Consider the following 16,938-nt stretch of genomic DNA (forward strand, 5'->3'; position numbering starts at 1 on the left):
AGGATGCAGATGGAAGGCCTGAGTGCTGCAGCCATCTTGTGACAGCAGGGGAGATGGCATGGATCTCCTGAGGACGGCAGGACAGAATGATGGAAGAGCCCAGGCTGTTGGTGAGTTCAAAGCGGGACCGAAAAACCCCAGAAACATCCCACCTCTTGCATCCTGGATAAGTGGCAAAATAAACTGTCCTTGCTGTGAAGCCACTGTTAGCCAGACATTTTTGTTATTGTTTAGCCAAAAGCGAACTGATACAAGAAAAATCGTTTATCCAAATTTTAGGAAATTTCTTGTGCAATTATAAAGCTATGTATTTAATGTTTTAGTATTATTGCTTAGCACTGTTTTAGTTTAGGACTTACCCATATTCCTTTGTTGTTTTCAAATGAGATCATCTAGATGAGGGGGTCAGTAAATGGTGATCTGTGAACCAAATCCAGCCAATTCCCTGCTATTTTTGTATGATCCACGAACTTATGGTTGGTATTTATTTATTTATTTCATTTAATTTTTTAAAAATATTTTTATTGATTTCAGAGAGCAAGGGAGAGGGAGAGAGAGAGAGAGAGATAGAAACATCAATGATGAGAGAGAATCATTGATCAGCGGCCTCCTGCACACCCCTCACTGGGGATCGAGCCTGCTTCCTGGACATGTGCCCTTGATTGGAACCAACCAGGGACCCTTCAGACTGCAGGCCAATGCTCTATCCATCTAACTGGCTAGGGCCTGATGGGTGGTTTTTAATATGTTAACTGGTTGGAGGGAGGAGGAATTATAAAAAGAATATTTTGTGATACATGAAAATTATGTAAAGTACAAATTTCTATGTCCATAAATAAAATTTTATTAAACCCAGCTAGCAGTTTATGGCTGCTTTCACACAACAGCAGTATTGAGTAGTTGAGATAGATATCAGATTGACAATAAATCTGAAACTGGCCCTTAACAGAGAAAGTTTGTTGACCCCTAATATAGGTGAAAATAAGAATCGTACATAAAAGTTTTGTTTGATTTTGAAAAATTATTAAACTATTATCAAAAACTGTAATTTAAGCTCTGACATATTATACCTTTGTACATTTCATAGCTATGTCAACAGAAGGTGACACAGTGAAGCTATAAGACTGTAGCCAAATCTATAATTGTAAATCTACCTCTTTCTCCAATGACACCATTGCTTTATTACAAACCCACACATCTATAGACATTTGCAGTAGTCTACATAACTCTGCATCATTAGAGTACGAAATAAGCATATTCAAAACAGCCCTGAAATTATTTATGAATAAGAAAAAAGTATAAACTGAAGTCAGTGATGTTATTTATGCATTACCTCAAATAGAGCTTTTTTCCAAAGTAGACACAAATATGTGATTAGCATTTTCATGAGAATATTGGCAATCAGAAATACTTTTAGAATAAACATTTTCATGCTACCATATTTAACTAATTATAAGAAAACATACTCCTGTTTTTTAAAAAAATATCTTTATTGATTTCAGAGAGGAAGGCAGAAGGAAAGAGAGATAGAAACATCAATGATGAGAGAGAATCATTGATTGGTTGCCTCCTGCAGGTCCCCTACTGGGATCAAGCCCACAACCAGGCATGTGCCCTTGACCAGAATGGACCCTGGGACCCTTCAGTCTGCAGGTTGATGCTCTATCCACTGAGCCAAACCAGCTAGGGTCAGACCCCTAATTTTTTTTTTAAATATATTTTATTGATTTTGTACAGAGAGGAAGGGAGAGAGATAGAGAGTTAGAAACATCGATGAGAGAGAGTCATCGACCAGCTGCCTCTTGGGGATATGCCCGCAACCAAGGTACATGCCCTTGACCGGAATCGAACCCGGGACCTTTCAGTCCCCAAGCCAACGCTCTATCCATTGAGCCAAACCGGTTTCGGCAAGACCCCTTATTTTTTATTATCCAAAATGCAAACCTGAAACTCAGTGGAATGTGTCACTGTCCACCATATTCTGTATTTATGTGTTTTCTTTCAAGACTACAAGCTCCTGGTGGTAGTCTAATTCCTATTTGGATGCTCTGTAGCATCTTTTATAGTAGCTTTCACAAAGTAAAGTACTCATTGAAACTAGCAGAAGACAAATGCATGACAGGAAAAACTCTTCATGACTGTGAACAATATTCCTCCTAAAGGAATGGATCCTAAGCAAATAGTCAGAAATTTAGATGACAATTTCTGTACAAAATTTTTATGAAGTGTTTTTTTATATATGTTTTTATTGATTTTAGGGAGAGGGGATGGGACAGGGAGAGAGAAACATCAATTGGCTGCCTTCTGTAGGCTCCTTCTGTGGATCAAGCCTGCAACCCAGGCATGTGCCCTAGTGGGGAATGGAACCTGTGACCTATTGGTTCATGGGTTGACAATCAATCATACCATCCAGGCTTTGTATAAAAATTTTAATAGCATCTTTATCTGTGAGAGTAAATGTGTGGAAACAATTTACAGTCAATAAGAGTCCTTTTTTAAGAAGTATAATTCATCCATGCCAAAGAATATGTTGCTAGCCTTAAAAATAATGTCATTGATAACTTTTAATAATCTACAAAAATATTCATCCTAAAATGTTTAGAGGAAAAAACAGAATTCAGCCTAACCAGTTTGGCTCAGTGGATAGAGCGTCAGCCTATGGACTGAAGGGTCCCAGGTTCTATTCTGGTCAAGGGCATATACCTCAGTTGTGGGCACTTCACTAGTGGGGTGTGTGAAGAAGGCAGCAGATTGATGTGTCTCTCTCATTGATGTTTCTGACTCTCTATCCCTTTCATTTCCTCTCTGTTAAAAAAATCAATAAAATAGTGCTCACTTCGGCAGCACATATACTAAAAAAATCAATAAAATATATTTTAAAAACAAAACAAAACAGGACTCAGAATTGTATATTCAGTATGATTCAAGGAAAGACACCAAAATGTTAACAGGAGTTTTCATTGAAAGATAAGATTATAGTTAATATAATTTTCTTTTTACTTTTTCACATCTTCTAAATTTTCTACAATAAACATGTGTTACTTTTATTACTAGAAAAAGAAGAAAAGTTGGGAAAATAAATGAATGGTGTGGGCAGAACCTCATTTTTGACCAATCTGCAGGAAAATAATCTGATTAATTCCAGGTGAAATGAATGTTTTTATCCTGAACTGAGCAGGTCTCTCCCAGGCTGTGGAGAAGAGAAGTAACTCCTGTCCCAGGACAGGGAAGCTCTGCCGGGAACAAGTATAAGGAGCAAAATTGGGCTTGAATCTTGAACTTAAAAGGCTGACACTGCCTCTGGAGCCTCATTGGTGTAATCTTCACTGACCCGGCCAATTATTATCTGTGTCTTTGCTGATCTAGAACATATTTTAAGAACTAAATCAGTTGTAATAATATGCTCAATGCCTTAGACAGTTTAATAGACACAGTCAGAGGCTCTCTGTGCTTATTTTCAGATTTTTATCAAATGTATTCTGTTACATATTATACTATAGTATATTGTATTCATATAGCCTAAATAACCAAACTGCCCTAGAAGCATCAATATTGTTTAGTATAGAGCTGCAAGCACCATTACTTCCACATCTTTTCCAGTTTTTCATGATTGGTAGTTGGTATAATCTTGCTCTATTGGTTGATCTTAAAGGAACTTTTGAGATTCCATTGATGCATACAGTATGCGGTCAATAAATGTTCATCTATCAATACAAACTGCCACAAGAGTTTTCAGTAGTGGTTAGTTTATAGAAAAATACTGCAGGTTTAATAGTCATATGCAAAGTTATTACCAGGAGAATGTAAGAATAGATTGATACCTACCTATTGAAATTATTGGAACCCATTTACTTATTCCATTTCCCTGATTTGATCTCACTCTCAAAGTTCTAAAAAAAAAAAAAAGTTTCTAAAAACCAACAAAACAGAGTTCTAATGAAATCTACTAAACAAAAAATATCCTTAAAATGTCACACATATATCCTTCAAAATGTACGGAAACTGTACAGTAATGTGCACCATGTATTCAAACGTGGTGGACTTTGAAAATTTTTAACATCCAATAAGAACATGTTTTTAAGAAGTATTTTGGGGAAAATCTTGTTTTTCCCACCGATCATGACATGGGAATCAAAGGATCTTATAGGTAATGGTAAGCTACGATGGTCCAGTCCCAAGAACAGCCATTTTACAGATAAAGCACACTTTAAAAAAAATAATAATAATAAATAAATAAATTATATACATATATATATATATATATATATATATATATATATATATATATATATATATATATGTTTTATTGACTTTTTACAAAAAGGAAGGGAGAGGCAGAAACATCGATCACCTGCATCCTGCACACACACACACACCCCCCCCCCCCACTGGGGATGTGCCTGCAACCAAGGTAAATGCCCTTGACCAGAATCAAACCTGGAACCCTTGAGTCTGCAGGCCAAAGTCTATCCACTGAGCCAAACCAGTTTTAGCTAAAGCACACTTTTAAAAGACAATCTCTGACCTGTTTGATGTGTGTAATTAAAATCACATTATTATAACTATACCTGAATTCAAGCCAGCTTTAATTTTGGCGTTTGCTAGAAAGAAGTGACATTAAAAAACTTCTCACAGGAGATAATTAGATTTGTAATAGGCGATATTTTCATCAATTCAATTTTGTTTTCATCTTTGTTTATATTAAGTATGCATGCTTACCTAGGCATGTGATATGATGAGGCCCTTTTCACATTGTATATATTTAGTAACATGGCCTTTATTTTCCATTAGATTGTTGCCCAGGATTAGGACAATTATTCATGAAAATATTTTAAAGCAATTTTAAATATATATTACCTTCTGCCAATCCCACTGAAATAGCCAAGTTTGAAGTCTGAATCTATACGCATCTTAAGAAAAATGGTTACACTCAGCAGCAAGTTAATGCAAAACTTACTTTGTATTAAGAAGAAAGTTTGTGAGTATATATTTTAAAAGACAGCACTAATGTTTAGAAAATTTGGATGAAAGAATCATTGAAAGAGGAGAGTTGAATTAAGGACTAGAAGAAAACATAGCTTAGCTTCTAACTATGTACATGGTAGGGCAAAAGTAGGTTTATAGTTGCAAGAATATGAAACAGTTTATTCGTGTATTATTATCGATATTTATTATTGAATTATTTTCCATACAAACTGTAAACGTACTTTTGCCCCACTCTGTATTGAAAAACATTATGATTTATTTTTTAAATTATTTATACAATTCCAGTTCATTAGAATTGACAGTTATAAATAAGATTGTTGAATAAAATTATTTGACTAGAATTTTTATTAGAGAAGTATAAATGGGCATGCCCATGCCCTAAACCTCCAGGAAAGCATATCTAATTCTAATATAAGTATTGGGATTTTTAAAGCAACATCGACAGGAAATAAAAAATATATGCATATTTTGAAATTGTTACTTCAAATTATTAGAACATTTTAAAAGACTAGTTTTTAAAAACGCTATTGCTTAATGTGAATTGCTGTTTGATATTTTTAAATGGATAATAACTTCTAAAAATTTGAGTAAGATATATAATTTAATAATTTTAAAAACTGAAGCAGTTATGATGTGAGCAGGATAATTTTTATCTTTTTCTTTCAAATAAGATCCAACCTGACCACCTCATTTAATAATGCTATGTTTCACTTTCTCCCAGCACAATCTTTTTCCCCCTTCTACTTTTTTCTTTTTCCACAAAAGTTTCATATCTAATATATTTTGCTGTTTACATATTTATGTTTTACTATTTTTTATATTTTCCCTCATTGCTACATGATATAAACTTCAAAAAGGCATGAAACCACCTTCATTTTGTTTTCTGACACAGCTTAATCTGCTAGAGCAATACCTGACATAAATAGGTTCTCAATAAATATTTGTGAATTAGTGCATGTATAAGTGAATGAATGAATTTCATCATATAGGATTTTAATAGTGGCAGCTACTGTGCTATTGGAAATACTATTGGCTACCAAAGGCTAAACAATGTTTGAAAAATAGCTTTAAACATATGTTTGAAAGATCTTACATATGTATTTCACTTAATCTTTGCAATAACCTTGTCAGTAGGCATTTTTACCTCATTTTAAAAATGAGACAGTTGAGGGTTGGAGAGGTTAAATGCCTTTCCAGCATCTCAGAGCTGGTAAGTGCCAGGGCTAAAATTTGCACAAAATTTCATGCTTTATTAAAAAAAAAAAAAAACTTCTGCTGACAGCCTGCTTTAGAAGTTATTTCTTTAGAATTCATGCTAATTTTTATTTCTGACTTCACTATGAAATATTTCTTTATATTCTTATTTTTGAATAGATACTATATTTCCTGGGTTGAAATAGAAACTATAAAAAGATAATCACCTACTGAGGAATCTGACTCCCTCTTTCCTCCCACCCCCATTCTCTTCCATCAACGCTTTGCTCTTTGACAGGTAACTATTTCTATAAGTTTCCACAGTTACCTTATGGAAAACAAGAGAAAAGCATGTTCTTATTTTTTTCCCTTTCTTACTTATAGGGTAGTTTCCTATAATGAGAGCTGATATTATCAGTGTCAGTGTATTTCAATGTGGTGAATAACTTGTTTCTCCTTTATTTGGGGAAGAAGTTTATATGACTGGCATTAATCTTGGCCTAATAATAGCTCTTTTAAATGAGGTAAGTCATCCTGTGACATTTGATGGATGTTATTAATAATTTAAAATGTCAAAGAAAGTCAACTTCTGAAGGTATCAGTAGTGTTCTTACATTAGGTTTACTTTAATATACACTAATTAAAATGTTTACTGCTCATATTTTCAAGTTTTAATGATTTTTATAATCTCTGTACAACTTGATACATATGTGAGGTTTTAGAAATTTTGAGTTGAAATGCTGCAGTGGAATATGGAAGTATTGCAAGATTCAACTTTCTTAAGTCTTTGAAGTAATGGCATTTTTTTCCCCCCTAAGAACATAAACTCATTATTTTTTTCTTCTAAGCACAGAAACCAGGAAATCCATTGTTAAAAATAAAGCCAGATCCTGGATAGCGAAGTTCATTGTTGAGGGAGGTACTGAATCATTCTTTCAGCACAGTCTGGGGCTAGGCTGGCTTCATGGGTGTGTGGTGGACCTGTGTGGTCACACCGGGCTTGTGCTTAGGACCCCCTGCTTAGTTTACTGCCACTGTCTTGAAATTTTTAATAATTTTTGAACAAGGAGATCCATATTTTCATTTTCAATGAGTCTCACAAATTATGTGGACAGCTGCAACATTTTTGACTATTTACAGGATCTCACTAGAGTTATGATTCATCTTTGCATTGCTTTCTCCATTTAAATTATTTTATAAATTGTGTTTGCTTTTGACACTGGCAATATTTTTGCCAGTGAGATTTATCTTCCTTGACAGTTATGTTGTAGATAAATTATTCTGTTTCTTCTTAACATATCCAAGTCATAGTTGATTCATAAAATGTTTAAGAAGGAACTCTGTTGGATAATTTCAAATACAATGTTAGAGATCTAGATTGAGTAAGAGAGAATCATAGGAATAATCATTCACTTAATTTAACGACCATTTCCTTCAATTAGTTGGTATTTAGTACCTGCTGATGTCATTGTAGGTGACATTAGGTTCTATAAACTCGATTCCAGATGTGTTATAAGAAAAGCTAGATGGCAAAGAACCCACTTTATTGAGTTCCTCCAATGTGCTAGTCAATGCATGTACAACCAAAAACAAAGAAAATTCCTTCCATAAATTCCCATCAATTTTGGCCTCTTCCTTACCCACAGCGGGGTTGCAGAAACCCGCCACATGGCTCTCACAACAATATAGTGCTATCCAAGTCTCCTGCAAAATGTAGGGATGAGAAGAGATTTTCCCAACAGTCCTGGAGGCTGATCCAGTTGTTTTAGCTTTTGAATGCAACACACTATCAGTTTTATTGCATAAGAGAAGATCAAGGGCCCCGTAGACTTATAGATCCAACCTCAAAGAAAAACAGTATCTTTCAGAAGAGAAAATGGAGAGATTTTTAGGAAAGTTTCTGCTATTATTTCTAGTATTTTATACAACAGGCAGGTGGTCAACTTTAGCTGGGATTGGTGCAGTGCCCATGGTGGATTATAATGAGGATTGCATTGGAGGTTTCGATTTATTAGAACCTCACAGAAATCCAATTCTGTCTGCTTCCCCACCTCTTCTGTCTCCCCCGAAAAAATCAAGTCAAAGAGCAGGATTCTCAACAGCAGCTGATTTGCTACAATACATATTTGTTCTTCAAAGAAGGCGCTAGTAAATGAACTCTTCTCAAAGTTTTGGGTCTCTGCAGTAAGAGAACAAAGAAGAATTGTCTCCCCAAATAAAGCATACAATCTTTATTCTTCTTTCATTAAAATCATGTTTCTTTCATTAAAATGTTTCCCTTTTTCAGAACAGGTATTTCTTTCATGCTGGTACACTCCGGATCTAATTCACTGAAGTGTAGCCTCTTGCCGAAATAACCTTTTAGCAAAGATTACGAGGAGAGATGAGAGATGGAGAAAATGGGCAAAGGTGATACATGTTTCTTAATAAGGAATGTGCAGACATGTCAAATCAAAGCACTCAGTTTTTGGTTCAAGTAAGTGCTCAGTTTGAATAAATATATAAATCATGTAGAAATTCATAAACTTTTTTTGCAAGTACAAATTAAAGAGAAGTTGCTCAAACTGATAGATGAAATGAACAAAAGATAACCAGTTTATTTACTGGGAAGAGTTATGCATTACACCATATTCAGTTGGTAACATAAACCAAGATATAAGAATTAATATATTGGCTTCATTTATTTTCTTAGCACTGGAGTATCTTTTCCAACCATTTGAGTGCATGATCAGATTACAGAAATGCAAGCACATATATGGATTTTCCCATGAGGCATTCACTTAGGATTGTCTACAATTAAAAAATATATATATGAAAAAAAAAGACAAGCAATGATAAATAAGGAATTTTTTGAATTTAAAATATATGCACATATTTACTTTGAGAACAAGTTTCCTTTGAAATTTGGATTTTTTTAAAAAATTAGCAATAATTATTAAAAATAATTCCTTAGGTGAGCTTTTAGTCATGTTTGTATATGATAGTCTCATTATGTGGAAATGCTTCATATCATTTATCCCCAAAAGGCATAACAAAATTGCAATTAAAGGTGGAAATAGCAGAATAATTACAGTACAACAGAATCATACTGTGTACAAATCGGGGTTGGCCACACATTACACAAATGTTAATGCTGGAAAGAAACACAGTATCAGAATCATGTACAGTTCATCCCATATACATAATCATGCAAATAAAAACAGAGATTATAAAAATGTCATAAAAGATTTCCAAAGAATTAATTTACTCTAACATCAAACCATCCAGTTTAAAAATGTCATGGCAATAATGTTAAAGTCATTTAGTTTCTCTAAGTTTTGGTGCACAATCATACTATGAACGCAAACAACAAAATGATTCATTCTCTATCTCCATTATTATCGACTAATGATTTGTCAACAAAATGATGGCATGTCTCTCTATAGTTCTCTGATCTTTGTTTTAAAAAGACTTTGAAAAAAGAAAAATAGTTACAATAGCACACAGATTTTCTTCTCAGTGTTTTCAATAGAGAACCTTATTGATCAGAGACTAATTCTGAAAGGAAATAAAAAAAAGTTAAAATCAGAGTGTGCTCTCAACCAATGTTACACAGCAAGTCAACTTGAATCGCAGAATTAACCAGGCTCAGCAGTTTATCCAGGTTTCAGTTTAAATAGTACAAAATTTAAATAACTCCAGAGGAAAGGAATAAAAATATACTGATTAGAGCCATGCATTTCAATATGGAAAGGAGACCAGATATAAGTAACAATCTCCTTACATTCCTAATGGAGAAATCACAAGAAAATAAGACTTCTATACTGTTCATATTATGAATATGGGAAAGCTTACATGATGGGAAATATCTCATGCAAACATTTTACACGGCATACTTTTATGCCCTCATACCCTTACACTAAAGGCAGTTAATTGCTGCTCTTCTTCGAAAGTAGATTATTTCTGGAAAATTCTAGATTGAGGAACATATTTTAATACTAAATATCTTTTTTTCAGTTATACTTTGAGTAAAAACAATAGAAGAGATGTCTAGACAAAACCTTTCAGATGTTAAGTAATGGAATCAGGTTACAAATGAAATACATCAGGAACGATGGCAGTTAACCTGGTATTTAAAATAAATTGAATTCAATTTCAGACACAACTCATCTGGGGACATTATTACAGACAATGGAGAAGTTCATTCAGGAGCTAGATCGGTCTTGTATGTCCACAGAAATTGATTTTAAGGTGAAAATTCTGTCATTATCAGCACTCACTAGACTACCTATCACTACACCAGTTCAACAGCTTTTTGAAGAATTATGTTCCCATTATTTGAAAGCATATTTTGCAATCTTAAATACAAGGACTATTTTAAAAAAGATTCTGGTTCATAAACAAATAAGTTATAGGGCAATATTTAAAATCGTGAGCTTTTCCCTAAGAGTTCCTTTTGAACCTACTCCTGCTTTATATCTACAACATCAGTGCATTTGTGGTAATCTTGGTTGAACCAGCACAGTTGCTTCCGGAAAAATCCATGTTTCCTCTGATGTGTCTTTCTGAGAGACAGATTATGTCTTTTGGCTGATTGAACAGGACAATTATACATTAAACTTACCATTCTTATCACAGTAGAAAATAGATTTCATTTTTTGTTTTTACATTTCATAATTACCATTTGAGACTGCAGAGGATTTTTTTTAAAACAGAGTATCAGGAAATGTCCACATTTATGGTTTATTTGATCGACATTTTATGCTTGTTTGAGACAGAAGGACTATCTGTACATGGATATTTTCCAAAGCCTGAAAAAGCAAATGTTGTAGATTGAAGATTCTTTTAAGGAAAGATAATATTTGAGAGGCATTTACCCCCCTAAGGAAATGCAAACCTTCTATTTCCAAAGTATTCCTGAGGGTGTTTGTTTTTTTGTAGACTGACAATTGAGGCTTTTATAGTAAAATTACTACATTCTGGATAACTTTAAAGATATGAAATATAGCTGCAAGAAAAAAATACCAACAATCTTGTTTTATTTTTTACCAAATATTTTGGAAACTCAAGATTGCTATCCTACTTTCAAGGAATAAAATATCTTAGGCTAACTAGAATACTTTATTTCTAAATCTAAAATGAAAGACTAATAGGATTATGAAATCCTAGAATCTTAGTATATCATCATAAGGTATCTTGCCACGTAAGTTAATCCTTACTGGACAATAAATATTTAATTTTGTAAAAACAAATCATCAATATTGATTATTAATTTCCCACTGTTAAGAATCTCTTTTCTAGAGTTATTATAAATCCCTCACACTGAAGCCTTTTTTTCTTATTCTAGTCTTAATAACAATGTCAATAGTTACATTGGTTACATTTTCTTGCAGATCAACAGTCTACGTCTTCTTCCTTAGGCTATAGTTTAATCTTTCTGAATAGGTCTTTTCTTAGTTATTTAATAACTTTGATCCCTCAAAGTTATCCAAATTCCTCTTATTGAAACAGAATTGGATGGAAGAGATATGATTGGGAAGATTAATCCGAGGGTCGTGTATGCTCCTTTTTATTTTATCATTTACCTAAGAACAATCCTCTGAAGAAAGCATTTCCACATACTGTCCTCTTCAGTATGGTAATTGTGCTTACTTTTCAAAAATCACCTGGTTACTCTGCTAACCACACTTGTTGGCTACCTTTAATCTTTGCCCACCATGTTTGAAATAATTAGCCAGTATTTTTTTTTTTTTTTGTCTTCCTCTCCTCCCCACCCCATCTCTCTTCAAGTGGTTTTACTGAGTTTTATTCCCCCCCACCCCAATTCTTCAGTTTCCATTTATCATTACAGCTATACTGATTTTTATCAGTGCTGCACATATTTATTCATTTTAAGTGCCTATAAATAAATATAGATGGGGCTGATTTCAGACTGCTAAATTACGCCATAGTGTAAACACATGGAGTTCTCTCTGACTGCTTAGGGACTATGACCTAATTTTGTGACGAAAATTTATTTCCAAGTTTCTCTACCTTCTTGGCAAAGTTTTGCTAAAATGAACATTTTTATAGAATTGATGTTTCCAAATAAACATTTCCCATTCTGTGAGTAAAAAGGAACTAAAAAAAAATTCATATAGACTTGATAAAATTCCTATTGGAAGAAATAAAAGTGTGGTCTGTGACCCGGCCTTTCACTGGGGCATAAATACAGAGAAAGAGAGCAACGATGCAACACTGCGCCGTCAGTGGGATGGCTGCTCTATGGTTACACAGAGATGACGCTCACGGCTGGAACTCCCTGCGCCAGCAACAAACCCGATGAGGCAATATAGAAAGAGGTTCTGAGGTACTTTTAAAATGGCCTATTTTCCCTCAGATACAAACAGTTTTTATTAAAAGTCAACTTTGCAGCTAAACCACTTTTCAGGTTCGCACACATAATACTTGCAAAAAAACTAACAAAAAGAAAAAAAAAAGAAAAAGCAATGGTGAGGAGTAGCTACCTTTAATTGAACTCTCATACCATCAGTCTCACTAATACTGGTACAGGGCAGATACAACACCAATAAAAAGAAGAAGGTGTTTGGGAACAGCAAGGCCATTGCAGGTGAGAAGAAAAAAAAAACAAAAAACAAAAAGGCTAGGCTGCCATGATTGAGACTTGACGAAGATTTGTTCTTTTTTCTGTTTCTTTAACCTGAATCTCTATGTATGATGAAGATCTCTAACTACCTCAAGTTGCATACTAAGTGACACTGTTGAAAATAGCACTCATATAAGAAACGACAAACCTCCTGGTTGCTTTGGTAATAGTGACCCCAGCCTCACAGGTGCGTGACTGATGAACGCTCCTGCACTGGTTTGTGACTTACCGAGTGGCCGCCGTCCTTGACGGACCATTCCATTAAGGTTCCACCCACTTCCACTCAACGGGCTGAGTGGCTCTGACGAGATCTTCATCACTAGGGCCCTGTATTGTTAACCATCTTCCGTGTTAACAGTGAGGATTGTGTTTGTTTTAAAGAGACGTTTACAGACATCGTTACATGGGCAGGCCACACCGTTATGATTTTAAATAAGTTAAGGCTACCTGACTAGACCAGGAATCAGGGCGAGGAGCAATTGTGTGGGCAGCACGTGGTGGTTAAGGAGCCCAAGAGTGTTAGACCTTTCAGCCCGATTCGCTGTTTTCCTTGGGCATCAGGTTATGTGCAAACTAAATCTTACCATGAACATCTACAGCCTTAAACCAAGTTGTAAGTTACCCGGCAGAATGTGTAAGTGAACTAGGAAAATGTATGATCTCAATATGTATAATATGATTGTAGGCACCTGAGTGTTTGTCAAAAGTAGACAATGAGCTAAGGTTTATTATCTATTTTTTTTTTTTTTTTTTTTGGCAAGGAAGATTCATTATGAAAAAAACTAACAACAACAACACATAACAATTTTAATCACTATTTGAACACTTTCTGGGTAAATTCATTAATCAAAGGCGAACTTACATCTATCTATGTATATATTTTCCCCATTTGTACTTGATATCTTTTAGCAGGAAAGACTCATAGGAGGGCCCTGAATTTGGGAGGAAAAAAAGAAAAAGAAAAAAAAAGACAACTCTGGTCATTAAATAAACACACCATTTCCCCCCTCGTGTTTTTCAGCCTTCTTTAACGTGATCACACACACATACACACACAAAGGAGCAGCACCAGGGCATCGACTCGTCTGCAATTTTAAAAAATTAAAGATGCCGTCAAACGTTGAATAAGTCAATGAATCATCACATAGTCTCTTTTCTTAGATTTACTTAATGTCCAGTGAAGACTTCTAGTTAAATTTAAAAAAAAAGAAATCCAGCAGTTAATGAGCTGATTAGAAAGTAAGTGCATAAACAATATCAGCGTAGCAGCAAAATACAGTTACGGTTAACATTCGGATGCACCTCATTTATCATTTTGTGCAAGAAAAATGTCCACAGTCCGGCCGATGCCAGATTTCAAACCATATTGCAACTCATACTTCATGGAGCAATGACACGTCTCTAAAAATACATGAATTAAGTTCGCCTCTTAGAGAAATGATGTTTATAAACATAACCCACGTGGCAAGTAAGAGTACAAAATAAATACCGATGGTGAAAAAAACAAACAATGGAGTCGACTTCTACAGCCGAACGTGACATTTGAGGAAAGATGATTTTACAATCTGTGTATTTTACATGGTCTTAGGTCTCTCTGATGCTATCGAGATAAAGCCAGTCGGCTGAGCTGTGTGTCCTGTGTCTTGTTTGTCTGTTTCATTGAACTGTGGCCATGTCATTGCAGAAGTTTATCTGTGACTTAGAGAAGCTGTAATACGTTGTATCACTTGGGAGTCTGTTACTCTTCTTAACTGTCCTTCACCTTCCACAGATGTGACGATCCTTGATCCCAGCACAACGTCTAACTACCGAGGAGCCAACAGCGGCTGGGTCTTGGGCAGTGTCCTGTGTGTGGCTACAAAACCTTCACCCCAGATACTCGTCAGCGGGGGATGGAGAGGAGGGGCCGGGAGTGGAGAGAAGGCGGAGAGGGGTGCGCTTTGGGCTGGAATGTGGCTGCTCGTTGTCCGGGAGAGCGAGGTCAGGACTGGAAATGAGAGACAAGCTGGTCAGCAAGACAGGCATCTGCACTTGGTGAGGCAGGCACAGGTCATTCACCGAATCGAGAAAAGAAACATGGACAGAAATGCTGCAGGGGAGATGGTTTGCATCAAAAGCATGCCAGGACAGCCGCCGCGTTTCAAAACCACTCACAAACCAGGAAAAAAGAAAACGCGTTAGGGGAAATGTGTGAATGCTTCCTTGCGATCACTTCTTTCACCATTTTCACACACAGTCTTGTTCCCCTAACTCAGGGGTCGGCAAACTCATTAGGCAACAGAGCCAAATATCAACGATTGAAATTTCTTTTGAGAGCCAAATCTTTTAAACTTAAACTTCTTCTAACGCCACTTCTTCAAAATAGACTCGCCCAGGCCAGTGGTAATTTGTGGAAGAGCCACACTCAAGGGGCCAAAGAGCTGCATGTGGCTCGCGAGCCGCAGTTTTGCCGACTACGGCCCTAGGTCTCTGGGTTGGGTTTTTTCTGGTCTCAGACTTGAATGCGTACTTCAGTCATGGGGGGCGGTGGGGGGAAGCAGCTTGGGTGAAATGCAAAATCTGGATCTACAGATGGGACCTGAGAACCTGCATTTCTACCAAGCACCGGGGACCAAGGCTTTAGATGAGAGGATCCTAAATCAGTTCCATGGTAGATTCGGATGCAATAGGATCATCAGTTTGCCGCTGGATTCCTAATTTGCTCCAAGGACTCCCCCTATTTGCTTTAGCTTGGCAGTTTAAATAAGACTGCAGAGAGTTTTAAAGCATTTTCTATTTGCTAAGTGTATCACGCAGACTTCCGCAAGACCTCAAAGAGCCTCCGGTTTAAATAAACTCAGGCATGCTCAGGCTCATCAGCACCATCAGAAATAATCCTGAAGAACAAGGAAGCATAATTACTGAATTTCCTAAGGTAAAACTACACATCAAATCTGGGTTCAGACCTTTTGAAATCCAATGGGGAGAAAGGAATCCCACTGTGGGGATATGTGTATTATTGAAAGAGATCATAGAGAGAGACCAAGATGGTGGCATAGGGTAGACACCTGAATGCAGCCTACCACAACAAATTTGAATTTAGAACTGAAAAACAGGGGAAACATCACCCTGAAGCACCGGACGGCTGGCTGAGAAGAGGCTCTGCCATCTGGGAAGGAGAAAGAAGGCGCGCTGAACCTCAGGAACTGTGAAGGTGCGGAGAACTGTGTGCGCAAAAAGGCGGCTGCCCAACTTCACTACTGGCTTGCTTGCGGAGTGCGGAGAGGGTGGGCCGAGTTCACTGCTGGCTTACTCCCTCCCTGCACGCAGAGAGGGCGGACAGCTAATGCGGAGCTGGCTTTCTTATTCGGGAGGAAAACAGAAACACCCTATTGCGCTGATAGATGGCCCCAGACAGGGAGAGGCCAGACTGTCAGGCAGTGGGCAGAGATCTCTCGGAGGTGTGTGAAGCCAGCAGCCATTACTGCGGGAATCAGAAACCAGATCCTCATAGGGAGGGGCTGAATAAAGCTTGTCTGCACCACCCGAGACTCCGCCTCATCCAAGTGGAGCACAGAAGCCCTTTCAGTGGTTAGCTTTCTCGTTCATAGTGAATGGGACTCTCCTAGGGAGGGGCAGACAGGAATCTAAAGCTTGTCTACGCCTATACCAAAGAGGTGCGCGCGCCTGCAACCAATTGTGCAAGATTCAACAAAGCTTGTCTGTGCCACCCCAAGACTCCGCCCCATTCAAGCAAAATACAGAAACCCTCCTAGCTGAGACACTTCTGATCTCATAGCCAATTGGCTTAGAGATCAACACTTCCCAGTGATATCAACAACAAGCAAGGCTTAACAACAAGACTGCACACACAGCCCACAAAGGGCTACACCAAGACTGTCCACCTCAGGTAACTGGGAGGCTGACTCACTGAACCATATAGGACACCTTAGCACACAAAGCCACCCTACCAACTCAGGGAAGCTGTGAAAATGCCTAGACAAGGAAACAAATCACAAACAAAAGAAATGGAGGAAAAGAAGTGACTGGATATAGAGTTCAAAACCACATTTATAAGGTTTTTCAAGAATTTCCTAGAAAAGGTCGATAAGACCTATGAGGATATGAAAAGGTATCAACAAGAACTAATAAGG

The 16,938-nt window shown here is 36.6% G+C and overlaps 1 protein-coding gene across 6 annotated transcripts in view; it reads right to left on the reverse strand.

Moving 5' to 3' along the window:
* Nucleotides 1-8,752: 8,752 nt before the first annotated feature.
* Nucleotides 8,753-16,938, reverse strand: part of BICD1 (BICD cargo adaptor 1) — a gene marked incomplete at its 5' end in the record, with an annotated part of 189,234 nt that continues 181,048 nt past the window's right edge. For all 6 annotated transcript variants that reach the window (XR_014794512.1, XM_084877852.1, XM_084877851.1 and 3 more), the window contains one exon: nt 8,753-14,792. Coding sequence is in view for 4 of the 6 variants with exons in the window: in XM_084877854.1 (XP_084733980.1) it covers nt 14,611-14,792 (182 nt within the window). The remainder of the gene's footprint in view (nt 14,793-16,938) is intronic.

Source organism: Pipistrellus hanaki (genome assembly GCF_964339955.1).
Source record: "Pipistrellus hanaki genome assembly, chromosome: 3".
Classification (NCBI taxonomy): Eukaryota; Metazoa; Chordata; class Mammalia; order Chiroptera; family Vespertilionidae; genus Pipistrellus; species Pipistrellus hanaki.